This window comes from Prunus dulcis, chromosome 6 (assembly GCF_902201215.1).
Source record: "Prunus dulcis chromosome 6, ALMONDv2, whole genome shotgun sequence".
NCBI classification, from domain to species: Eukaryota; Viridiplantae; Streptophyta; class Magnoliopsida; order Rosales; family Rosaceae; genus Prunus; species Prunus dulcis.
In genome coordinates this window covers 24909174-24920054 of record NC_047655.1, presented here as the reverse complement: position 1 = coordinate 24920054, position 10881 = coordinate 24909174, and the positions used below count along the sequence as shown (strand labels likewise).

At 38.4% G+C, this 10881-nt stretch overlaps 3 protein-coding genes across 3 annotated transcripts; 2 read left to right on the top strand and 1 right to left on the bottom strand.

Annotated features, from left to right (window-relative positions):
* The first annotated feature begins 419 nt into the window (after positions 1–419).
* On the top strand, positions 420–2314 carry LOC117629767 (PHD finger-like domain-containing protein 5A). The gene is made up of 2 exons (XM_034362364.1): positions 420–611; positions 1604–2314. The coding sequence occupies exon 2, from the start codon at positions 1646–1648 to the stop codon at positions 1976–1978; it is 333 nt and encodes a 110-aa protein (XP_034218255.1). The 5' UTR covers positions 420–611; positions 1604–1645; the 3' UTR covers positions 1979–2314.
* A 673-nt stretch (positions 2315–2987) lies between these two features.
* LOC117629766 (protein ZW2-like) lies at positions 2988–4618 on the top strand. The gene has a single exon (XM_034362363.1). The coding sequence runs from the start codon at positions 3677–3679 to the stop codon at positions 4418–4420; it is 744 nt and encodes a 247-aa protein (XP_034218254.1). The 5' UTR covers positions 2988–3676; the 3' UTR covers positions 4421–4618.
* An 879-nt stretch (positions 4619–5497) lies between these two features.
* Positions 5498–10316, bottom strand: LOC117629765 (acyl-coenzyme A oxidase 4, peroxisomal). The gene is made up of 13 exons (XM_034362362.1): positions 10114–10316; positions 9598–9702; positions 9023–9129; positions 8807–8884; positions 8586–8709; positions 7640–7713; positions 7493–7552; positions 7243–7352; positions 6811–6970; positions 6606–6682; positions 6340–6511; positions 6169–6261; positions 5498–5868 (listed from the first exon to the last, which is right to left on the bottom strand). The coding sequence occupies exons 1-13, from the start codon at positions 10133–10135 to the stop codon at positions 5737–5739; spliced, it is 1314 nt and encodes a 437-aa protein (XP_034218253.1). The 5' UTR covers positions 10136–10316; the 3' UTR covers positions 5498–5736.
* Between the last annotated feature and the right edge of the window lie 565 nt (positions 10317–10881).

Below are 10881 nucleotides of genomic sequence, written 5' to 3'. Positions count from 1 at the left end.
CACCACCATGATCACTATCATGACCTCTACTACCACAACCAGGGTCGTAGCTAGGTGTATGCCTAAGGTTGCCATGGCCTCCCCAACCCCATATAGCTCATTCATCATTTAACATATAATTATGTAATAATTTAGAAAAATTGAAAAAGTTCTTCTACTTAGCCCCTCATATGTAATCGAGTCTGACTCTGCTACTGCCACCACCTTGCCATGGACACCACCACCGCTATGGTCACTACCACCACCAACATTACTAACTTTTTAGTGGGTGGGTGAGCCTCTTCTACTTATATTGTGAAGCAAGCCAAACTGAATTAGTTAATTAACTTACTAAATTATTAGTGTTTTAACACTCAAAAATGCTTTTATTTATTTATTGTTTTAAACATTATTTTGTCTTTATATACCGAAAAAAAAAAGACTCGATAGGAAAGAGGAACGAAAAAACATAAACCCTATTCCCGTTCTATTAGTCAGCCGTGCCCCACTCCTATTCCGAATCGAGCCAATCCCCCGCTTCTGTTCTCATCTCGAACAGTAACAGCCCCTCCTCGGAGTCCCCTCCAGCTATCCTCGCTCTCATCAGTCCTCTCCTCTCCTCTCCAGCTGCGGTAAGGAATGGTTTTTTCTTTTGCTTCTCGTTCTCCATCTCTAGTTTTCGTGTTTGTAGAAACTGCTGCTTAATTTGATTTATACAACTAATATTCAAAATTTCTGGCCAAATGTGCATTTGATTACCATGTTTCTACATCTCATTATCTTCCGCATTCCCTTTGAGTTGTTCTCTTCTGTTCAAATTATGTAGATTCGTTTACACTCTTATTGAGCCCAAATTTTGCATTCTGTAAAAAATTGACATTGGGAATTAGGCAAACATCACAATCACCCCTAAGTTGAAAGAAAATTTAGACCCAAAAGAAAATGAGACGTGTTCATCCTTTGTAATAATGGGGCAATAAACTGCTTTTCCTTGACCGTGAATGAAATATTTTCGTGATTTAGCTACATTCTCTGTTAGTTGTTACCCTGTGATGAATTCATGTTATGAAATTAAACCACTGTAATTATTTTTGTTTCTCTGTATAAGTGAGTATTGCTACAGAAAATTGTTTGCAAATCATCATAGTCGATTGATTTTCCATGTTAATTTGCACCAGAGGTTGCATGACTTGTGAATATGAACACTCTGGCATGCTACCATTTGGCATGAACTGTAGCAGATAGCTCTTTTTCTTTGTTTTACTTGCCCTGTTGATTATTGAAATTATGCAGATTTGCAAATTGGGTTAGTTTTGAATTTTTGGAATCAGCCTTGAAGTTTATTGATAAACATAACCGAAACAGAAACGCCTTGTTGGTTTTAGCCCCGTCAACATGATTAATTAAGAAATGTGTTGTTTGGAACTATCATTATCATAAGCATTGCAATTGATTTTGTAAATAATCTGAACTTGGGCACAAAATCTAGTGGATTTTATAACCATTTGTCGACAAGTTGCACTAGTCAATTTCAGTTTTGATCTTGTTGATTTATAAGCTGCAATGCTGCTGTTTGTTCTCTCCTCTTTGGGAGATCACTGACACCCATGTATGGATGATTCAGGGTGCATCTATTGTAGGACAAGCATAGTCTTGTTGCAGGAACATGGCAAAGCATCATCCTGATCTGATTATGTGCCGGAAGCAACCAGGAATAGCTATTGGAAGGTTGTGTGAAAAGTGTGATGGTAAGTGTGTAATCTGCGACTCTTATGTGCGTCCGTGCACGCTTGTTCGGGTCTGCGATGAGTGCAACTATGGATCCTTCCAAGGAAGGTGTGTTATCTGCGGAGGGGTTGGAATTTCTGATGCTTATTACTGCAAAGAGTGTACTCAGCAGGAGAAAGATAGAGATGGGTGTCCGAAAATTGTGAATCTGGGAAGTGCCAAAACAGATCTTTTCTACGAACGGAAAAAGTATGGTTTCAAGAAAAGATGATCATTAGCAGGGCAAGTTTTGCTTAGCTTCGTGAAATCACTCTGTATTGTTCAACATTGAGGCTAGCCTGTATTGCTATAAGGTGCTTTTGCTTAGGAAATGTGCTTCTTACTGCTTGTATTTCTTCATATTTGACCGATGCGATGGGTTGTCTTGGTTGTATGTTGGATATGCTTCCATGATCAAACCTTCACTCTATCTGTATCAGGTCTAGTTAAGGAATTTCTGACTTGTGTAATTCTCACGCGTAATTTGTGTACTTGGGAGTCTAAAAGCTTCGGTGAATTCCCATTCCATACGTGATTTCAAATTCCATAGATGATCTTGGCCTTTCTTTCTTTTTTCTTTAAACCAAAGCTGTGAAATGGGTTTTTGTTGATTGGTGGTTCCATAAAGCTGAGATGTAATTTTTGTTCAGATGCAATTTAGTGATCAATCTATTTGTGTTGGTGTTACAGATGGTTTTACTGTTGCTAAGAGGACACTAAGCCTAAACCTCATTGGAAATTCCTAGCCATGTAGAAGCCACCGCTTACCGCCGTTGGCTGATCAACATGGCCAATTGGCAAAACAAGCTTCTCCTAAAATATCACCACCCCCATCAATTGGTTCGCGTAAACAAGTAGCAAAACAAAGACCAATTAACGGCTTATTGCTCAAATTCTCATCCTACAGCCAATTTCTCGTCAATAAAAGTCAAGCCAACTGCCACCTGGCCCCCCGACTTCACTGCATGCAAAATCACTTGGAACTGCCCCCTTTATTTATTTTGTCCCATCATCACTCACACACAAACCCTGTGCCTAAGCACCCTTCAACTTCTTTTTTGGTAGTTTGCCCCCCTCCCTTCCTAGCCATCAACCCACTTGCATCGAAAAACATTTGTCTGTTGGAAAGGCGTCCTTTCCCTTGAGGGTTTTTAACTCCCCAAAAACGATGACTTAATTTTTTTTCTTCCCAAAAACGATGACTTGTCTTCACACAATCTCTCCACTTTGCGGCCTTGGCAGCAGCGAAGCCACATTTCTGCCTTGAGCCTTGAATAGAAGCCATTCATTTCATTTCGCATCAAACAAAACCAACCCCACTCCAACCCTTCTGCCCTTCAACCCTTCAACCCCTTCCTTTCTTGTCAAATCAAAGCTGCCTCTGACAAAAACACATGTGATGAACAAAGAATCACAATTCATAATCACAAGCCTCTTTTGAGCCTTTTGCCTTCCCTTTCCTCTTCTGCGCACTTGCTCTTCGCACCTCTCTGAATACACTAAACGACAAAACCCACCGAGATCATCCTCTCTCTCTCTCTCTCTCTCTCTCTCTCTCTCTCACATCAGTCGGTCGGTGTTTTTTTTAGTGGCTGAATTGAAAGCCACCGTTTTAATATCATACTCCACTCGCTTGTCACACGCAGTCCTAAAATCTCTCTACTATAATGGCGTCCATCTTCACACGCGTCTGTTAAAAAGGGCTCAACCCAGTACAAAACCAAATGCATAAACCTTGCTCTCGAAGTATCCTCTATTACCATTACCATTACTTGCCCACAAAGCGAAATACAGCCAAGACCCAAACTTTACCTTCCACCTTTGAAATCCGAGCTCCTATTTAAACATTCCCTTCTCTCTGTTTTCTTCTTCCTTGTCTTAAAATCCCACACAACCAACCCACCTTCCCTGTTTTGGCCTTTTCTTTTCTATGACTAACAGGTCCGACAGCGGCTCAATATCAAACATATTCGGGGCATTCTTTGAAGCCTGGCTGGTTCGCCAAGAACATTTCTTAGACGAACTTCTCTCGGCCCAACAACGAATCAATGAAGCCCGAGACGAAGACCAAAGAGATTTAGTGTATCGGGTTCTTCTTCATTATCAGCAGTACTATGACGAAAAATGGAGGATTGCCCAGCGCGATGTTTTCCTAGTGTTTTCTCCCCCGTGGTTCACTTCGTTAGAAAGGTCCCTGCTTTGGATCGCCGGGTACAAACCGGGTCTCGCATTCCGGCTCCTGACCGAGTCGGTGCCCGATTTGAGCGACGGGCAGCGGGTCAGGATGGCCCGGCTGATGGAGGAGACCCGGGTGGAGGAGCGCGCGCTCAACGACAAGCTGGCGAAGATTCACGAGAGCGTGGCTGCGCCGCCGCTGGTGGATGTGGCGCGGCGGTACGGGAGGTTCGCGAACGGCGAGATCGTGGAGGAGGACGTGGCGATCGACGAGTTGAAATCGGCATTGGAGTCTGTGCTGGAGAATTCGAACTTGCTGAGAACGACGATGGCGACAAAGCTGGTGGATATGCTGAGCTCGGCTCAGGCGGTGAGGTTTTTGGCGGCGGTGGGGCAGTTTCAGCTGAAGATTAGGAGTTTGGGTTTGGAGCGAGACGCCGACAAACAGAGGGAATTGAATGGCGGCGGTGGTGGTAGGAGCCCAATTGGTAATTGGTAAAAAAAGGAAAGGGAAAGTGTATCGTTAATTAGGAATGGAGTTTGTTATTTTTGAAGAAAAAGTAATGGTGGGTTAATTAGCACATTGCAAGCTTCGATGAAAAATTGTTTAAGGTGAGGCTTAATGTTGCTTAATATTTAGCTAAATGGAATATAATTATGGTGATTTGGAGTTGAATTATGTACACTTTGTTTTTTATTTTCTTTTTCTGGTATTTTTGGGCACTGGTATTTTTGAGAACTGGGTGCCCTACGGCTCTATTGATGGGAAGAAGAAGACACTTTAGAAGTTGCAATCAAAGATGCTAGTTGCAACTGCTTGTGACGTTTAGTTACCCCTTCAGCCTTATCTTTCAAAAACCCAACCAAACCAACGACTTCTCGTGCGAATTTGCTTTGGTTAGGGTCATCAGAGGTTTTGGTCCATACGATACAACGCCTGTGCAAGCTTTCCATTGACCCTGTTCCAGCAAGCTTTAAGCTTAAGTTTCATATAAAGTTCTATTTCTTTATGTCATTTTGGTGAAAAGACGAGAACACCAAGTTGATTGCATCGCATAACATGTCCTGACTCGGACTTATGGCGAAGAGCCGGCCCACCTAGAGCATTCATAATGGGCTCTTTAAACCATCTTTTAAGATAAATTTTAAGGAGGAATCGTAAAAATGCAACTCCAACTATTCTCCCTATCTATCTTCTAAAATAGAAAGTCCTCTAAGAGCTCCTAAATCTGAGGAGAGAGAAATGATTCTTAGTAATTTCCTATAATTTTATGTTGCTTTATTTAATGAGTATTTTAAATCTTTATTTAATATTAACTATTTTTTATTTTATTTTTTAATAAAGATAGACCAATCAAAAGAAAGTCGGAGCATTTATGACTCTCCAAATTGGGGAGTATGGTTGGAATTGAAATTTTTTAGAGAGCTCCTAAAATAGCTTTCTTATATTTTTAGCTAAATTTTAACTAAGAAATAAATAGCATCATTTTGGATGCTCTTACTGCTTCCCAAGATATTGTGAGACATAACAACTATGCAAGGTGTAAGTCTACAAAAGATTCAGGGTAAACTCTAGTTTGGTGTCGGGAGATTTGTTTCTGCTAAGATTTATTCTGTCTTTCATAAACTATAAGAATACAATGTTCAACAAGAAGAATTTATAATGCAAATTTATTGTTGTGATCGCCGATAGATGTATTCACTCCCATGTCTCATGATTGTTTCTTATTTAAAACCACCTTTGCATCAGCCAACACTGTTACTAATTAAACAAAGTTGTCCCGAGAGCTGTGGCAATTCAGAGAAGCTTCACCGCTACAGGCGGCTTCGTTGGCTTAATGCAGCTGGCTTGAAGCTGGCAATGCCGGTGATTTCCCTACCTGTCACCAGGGCGTTGATGTCATAAGTACCTTCGAAAGTGTAGATGGGTTCCAAATCACCGAAAGCCTGCATAGCGACCCAAAAGAGGAAAACATTCAACATGGGACAGAAACGACTAAAAGGTGTAAAATCTCATGAAACCAGATTCTCACTTAGAAATATACATAGCAAACGTTGCCAATTCTTTTACCAACAAAGATAAGGATTAGGTATAAAAGTCAATTTCATAGAGAGCAAATTTAGACTCAAATCTAACACTGCCTTCGAATCCTAGCTTGAAAATGAGACTAATCAAATCCTTGTATGATCCAATCCTTCTCTAGGTTCAGAAATAAAAACTATTAATTGAGAGATGAGCATGATAACCTTTGCAACAAGAAAATCAGCTAAAATTCCATTGCCACCTAGTAATTCCCTCCCTAGAGCAACCGTTTCCCTTGCCCTCAGAGTAATCCATGCCTGAAAATTACAAAAGTTCATTACAGAATGGATAAGCAACAAGATAACTGAATGCATCAGGATGTCATTTTGTCTTACCTTCCCCAAGCTAGCGTGACCTGGAGTCATTTTACCCTTCTCATACAACTTACAGAGGCGCCAACCTATAAGTACCATAGCTTGAACATTACCCAGCATACGAACAAGTTTCTCTTGGTTGATTTGGAAAGCTGCAAGGGGGGCTCCAAATTGTTTCCTCTCCTTCAGATACCTTTCAATTACTTAGAACTCAGACTAGGAAACACTAGAAACTTGGAAAGTACACTTGATGGAAGATGAGAGATGCATAGGTATTCGTCTTTTACCTGTGACACATATCATAGACTCCCATAGATAAACCAATAGGTTGCCAGGCGACCATGACACGTGAAACAGCAAGAACCTGTTTCAGTAGTTTAAGGCAACATTAAATCAATAAATACTCATAAAGCCATTTTGACACGTGCAAAAAAAAGAGAGAGATCATAGCAAAATAAACTATTTGAAGAATCACTTCTTGTTGCAGCATACCTTGCTAGTATCCTGAAAAGAATTAACACCAGGTAACCTGTCCTCATCAGGGACAAAGACTTTCTTTAAGAGAATATCTCCATTTTGAACAATTCGCAAACCAATTTTATTTTCTATTTTTGTAGCAGTCAGTCCAGGGACATTCTTCTTTACTATATATCTGAAACAGAAGGGAAAAGAAATACATTCAACATGAGGGTGCTGCTATGGAAAACCATCACACTAATTTTCCATGACTCCTAAGCATCTCAATACCAATGCAATGAGAGAAATAATGAGAAAGAGATTATTCATATTTTAAGCTTAACAAACAAGTTTCGAACACATATAGAGACTTCATACATTTTTATGTTTTATGTACCCATTACTCTGATTTCTTATTGTATTCCTAGAAAAAATAACCAATACATCAGCACAGGTGCTATTTCCTACCCATTAATCTGATTTGTTGTTGTATTCCTAGCAAAAATAACCAATACATCAGCAAAGGTACTATTCCCTATCCAGCGCTTTTGGCCCTCAAGTATCCAACCGCCTTCCACCTGATGACCTCAAACAAACAAGAAACGTGACATAGCATGAGATCATAGCCATGATACCCAAAAAAACAAAAACAAAAACAAAAACTATGACACTTCCGTTTTAACAGAAATAAAGAAGCAGATCGAAAGGTTGAAACCACCTTTGTTGCTGTTGTTCTCAAGGCACTTGCATCACTTCCATAGTCAGGCTCAGTCAAAGCCTTTAACATGCAGACAAGCAGATTTGAGATCTTGACATTAGCATACAAAAGATATCAAATACAAATATTCATAATAGAGGATTGTACCCAGCAGGCTACAGTTTTTAATTCAGCCAAGGAAGGTAAATATTCCTGCTTTTGAGCCTCCGATCCACATAATGCTATCCTTGGCAGTCCAGAAAAGTTACATTAAGTCATGACTTATTGGTAGAAACTCCAGCAAATAATATGTAACAAAAAGTCTAGGTCTTTTTCTTTCACCAGAAGTAACCATTATTCAACCCCACTAACAAACTTAACTCATTTTTCGAGAGTAATATATCTGACTAAATTTCTATATTCCTTGACCAAAAATACCACAAAAGCAAAAAAATACAACCAAAACTCTTCTTCTTCCTTTCGTTTGAAGGCCAGCATGAAAAAAAACTTGACTCTGTCACTTCTTCCTTCCTACATCAATCTCAGAATCTTCCTTCTCTATGCTGCTAAGGGAGATAAACTATTTCTTGCATTTTCATGGAGAAACCATTCTCACAGTCATCAAGAGAGCTAGAAATCCATTCTCACAGTTACAAAAGGAGGAACCATTCTCGTCATTCGCCGTTCAGCATGAAAAGACAAAAAACATCATGCCCATTTGAGGTGAGCTAAAATGTTGGGTGTTTTGTCCTTTTTTTAAAGGAAGTTGTGTCTTCCATTTCAAATCCACCACATAACACCATATTTTTCAATCACAAATATTATATAAATTAAATTTTTAACACAATCAAATGGGTATGATGCTTACCTTTCTTTTCAGGGAAACAATAAGAATGGGCATCTTTCTCTCTTCACAACAGTGATAAGGATGAACGAAGGAAGAAATCAGATTTTTCAGTTTTTGTTAACTTTTAGGGGTCTTTCGGTACAAGAATATAAAAAGTGTCCGTTTTAAAGGTAAAGAAAAAAAAATATTTAGTTCTAGTTAGTGGAGTGAAGGGTTGTTAATTTAAAAAACAAAAACTCAAAAGTAGAAGATTATCCAAATTCTAACCAATAGTTAGCATTGCAAGTGAGGAATGAACTAGGAAGAAAGTAGAACAGCTTGCATCAACTCTAGCAATTTCCGCTGTAGCAAAAGCATTTGCTGTAATAGAAAGACCGGGACACCCATAACCCTGATAGCAATAAGGCCAAAAACAAGTTTAACAGCCTCATCCACCAAATTGTCAAACTCAAGATTTAAAAATAACCATTAAGTTATGTATCAAGTACCTTGATCGTGCCACCAGCAATACGCAATGCACCAAACTTTGGAATAACATGAAATGGAAACTCTGCCTTCTCCCAATACTGAAAAAACAAAATTCCGAGATCTATCTCATTGTCTGTAAATGTATATTAAATCATCATAGCATACTAAGTGTTTTAGCATTAATGTAAAAAAACACAAACACCTCCAAATGGTTAGAGTTTAATGAAAAGGAATACCTCTGCCATAATAGGTGCAACGTCTTTCTCTAAACACTGTCTTACTCTCAATCTGACAGCCTGCTCCTCAGGCGTCAATAGATCATCAAACTGATAATAGTCTGAAGCTGTAAATATTTAAGGCCAAGAGAAAAGAATATGGAAGTTAATATCTGAAGCTACCCAGTTGACTTCAAATTACAAATGGAAACGGCAACCAACTAAAGCCTTCAAGTGTACAAAATATTCACAAAGAAACAAGGTAGGGAAAATAAATTAGGATGCAGAAACAGAAATATCAAGACATACATGGATGTACATGTGTGTGTATGCATGCATAAATTACGATGTATATTATAAGTATACATGAACATGTGTTACATACCAATTTCTTATGTTGTTAGACTCAATCTGGACTCCATACATTCAAACAAGAATCCATTTAATCAATTGTCTAAATTCACATAACATGCCAGCACACTGACAAGAGAGAATTTCTCCATTCACATATACACATTTATTTATACGAGATGTTTGTACAGTGAAGGACTAATAAGTCTAATATTCTTTAGGACTAATAAGTCTAATATTCTTACTGCAGGGAGGAAAGGTAGATGCTGGTGTTGCTTGCGGGAAAGCAAGTGAGACATCCATTGCAGGTGAATTGAAGTAATTAGTCCTCTCATTCTTGTTAACATCATCTGCAAGACATCAGCAAAATAATACCTACAGTCAACGCATTGGAAATCACAACCATAGAGAAGCTTAGCAACAAGTGCAGAATAACCAAATCAACAACAAGAAGCTTCAAGTTCAAAGAAAGAGGCTTCATTTCTAAACCAAACTGAAGGACTAAAACCCAAAAAGCAAATTTATATAAAATAAAAAGCCCGTCTTAATCTCTATGTCAATTTATACATAACAATCAGAAATGAGATATAACTGCCACAAAGTAGTGATCTTTTACAGTTTTCTGAGTTTCGTTCAAAATATTTTCGCTTGATCCTTCATTTCTGATCGTTCAAACAAGCAATAAGAAATCGAATTAAATGAAACAAAAATGGACCAAATAGCTGAAACTACGATTGAGCTGAACCTAGCTACCAACGTACCTTGATTCGGAGGTACTGTCATGGCTGTGAAACTTCAAGAGAAAACGATGAGGGATAGAAAACGGAGGCCTTTCTCTGTTTTTTCGTTTTCTTTCGGTGGAGCTTCAACGGAAAAAAATGAGCAGCAAATGGAGGGGGAAGGGGACGATGGTGCTGAAGTGGAAACGATCTTACGTGTTACTATTGTGGCGGATCACTAATAACAAGAAAGAGTCGGCACGCAAAACTAAAAACGTTTCATTTTATAATATTATCCTTAAATCAAATCAATAATTGCCAAAATATCCCAAAACTTTACGTAAATGCTAAAGGGCCACAATAACTAAAGTTTTTTTCCCTTTTGGTCCGTCAGTTCCATTGGGCCGGGACCATATTCTATAGAGATTTTTATTTTTCCATATTTTGAGTCCTTATAATGAGATTATACAAAATGGGTTAATTCACCAAAATCCCTATGAATTTGTAGGTCAATTTCAATTTGTCACTTACAAATTTTTTTTAAAATTGAATCATTAGGACTTGAACTATTAAATATATTAAATTCCCTCAACTCTTATGTTTTTCTATATTTTATCTAATTTTCTGCTTTTAAAAAAAATTACATATCCGACACGTTAAGGATAAATTAGTAATTTTCTATTTAATAAAATTATTAATTTAAAAGAAAGTTTTTTTAATTGTGCTAAATATATTTTCTAAGCTTCTCCAATTCACTAATGTGCTAATGTCCACCTCTCAACTACTCCATTTGTAACCAACCAAAGGCAA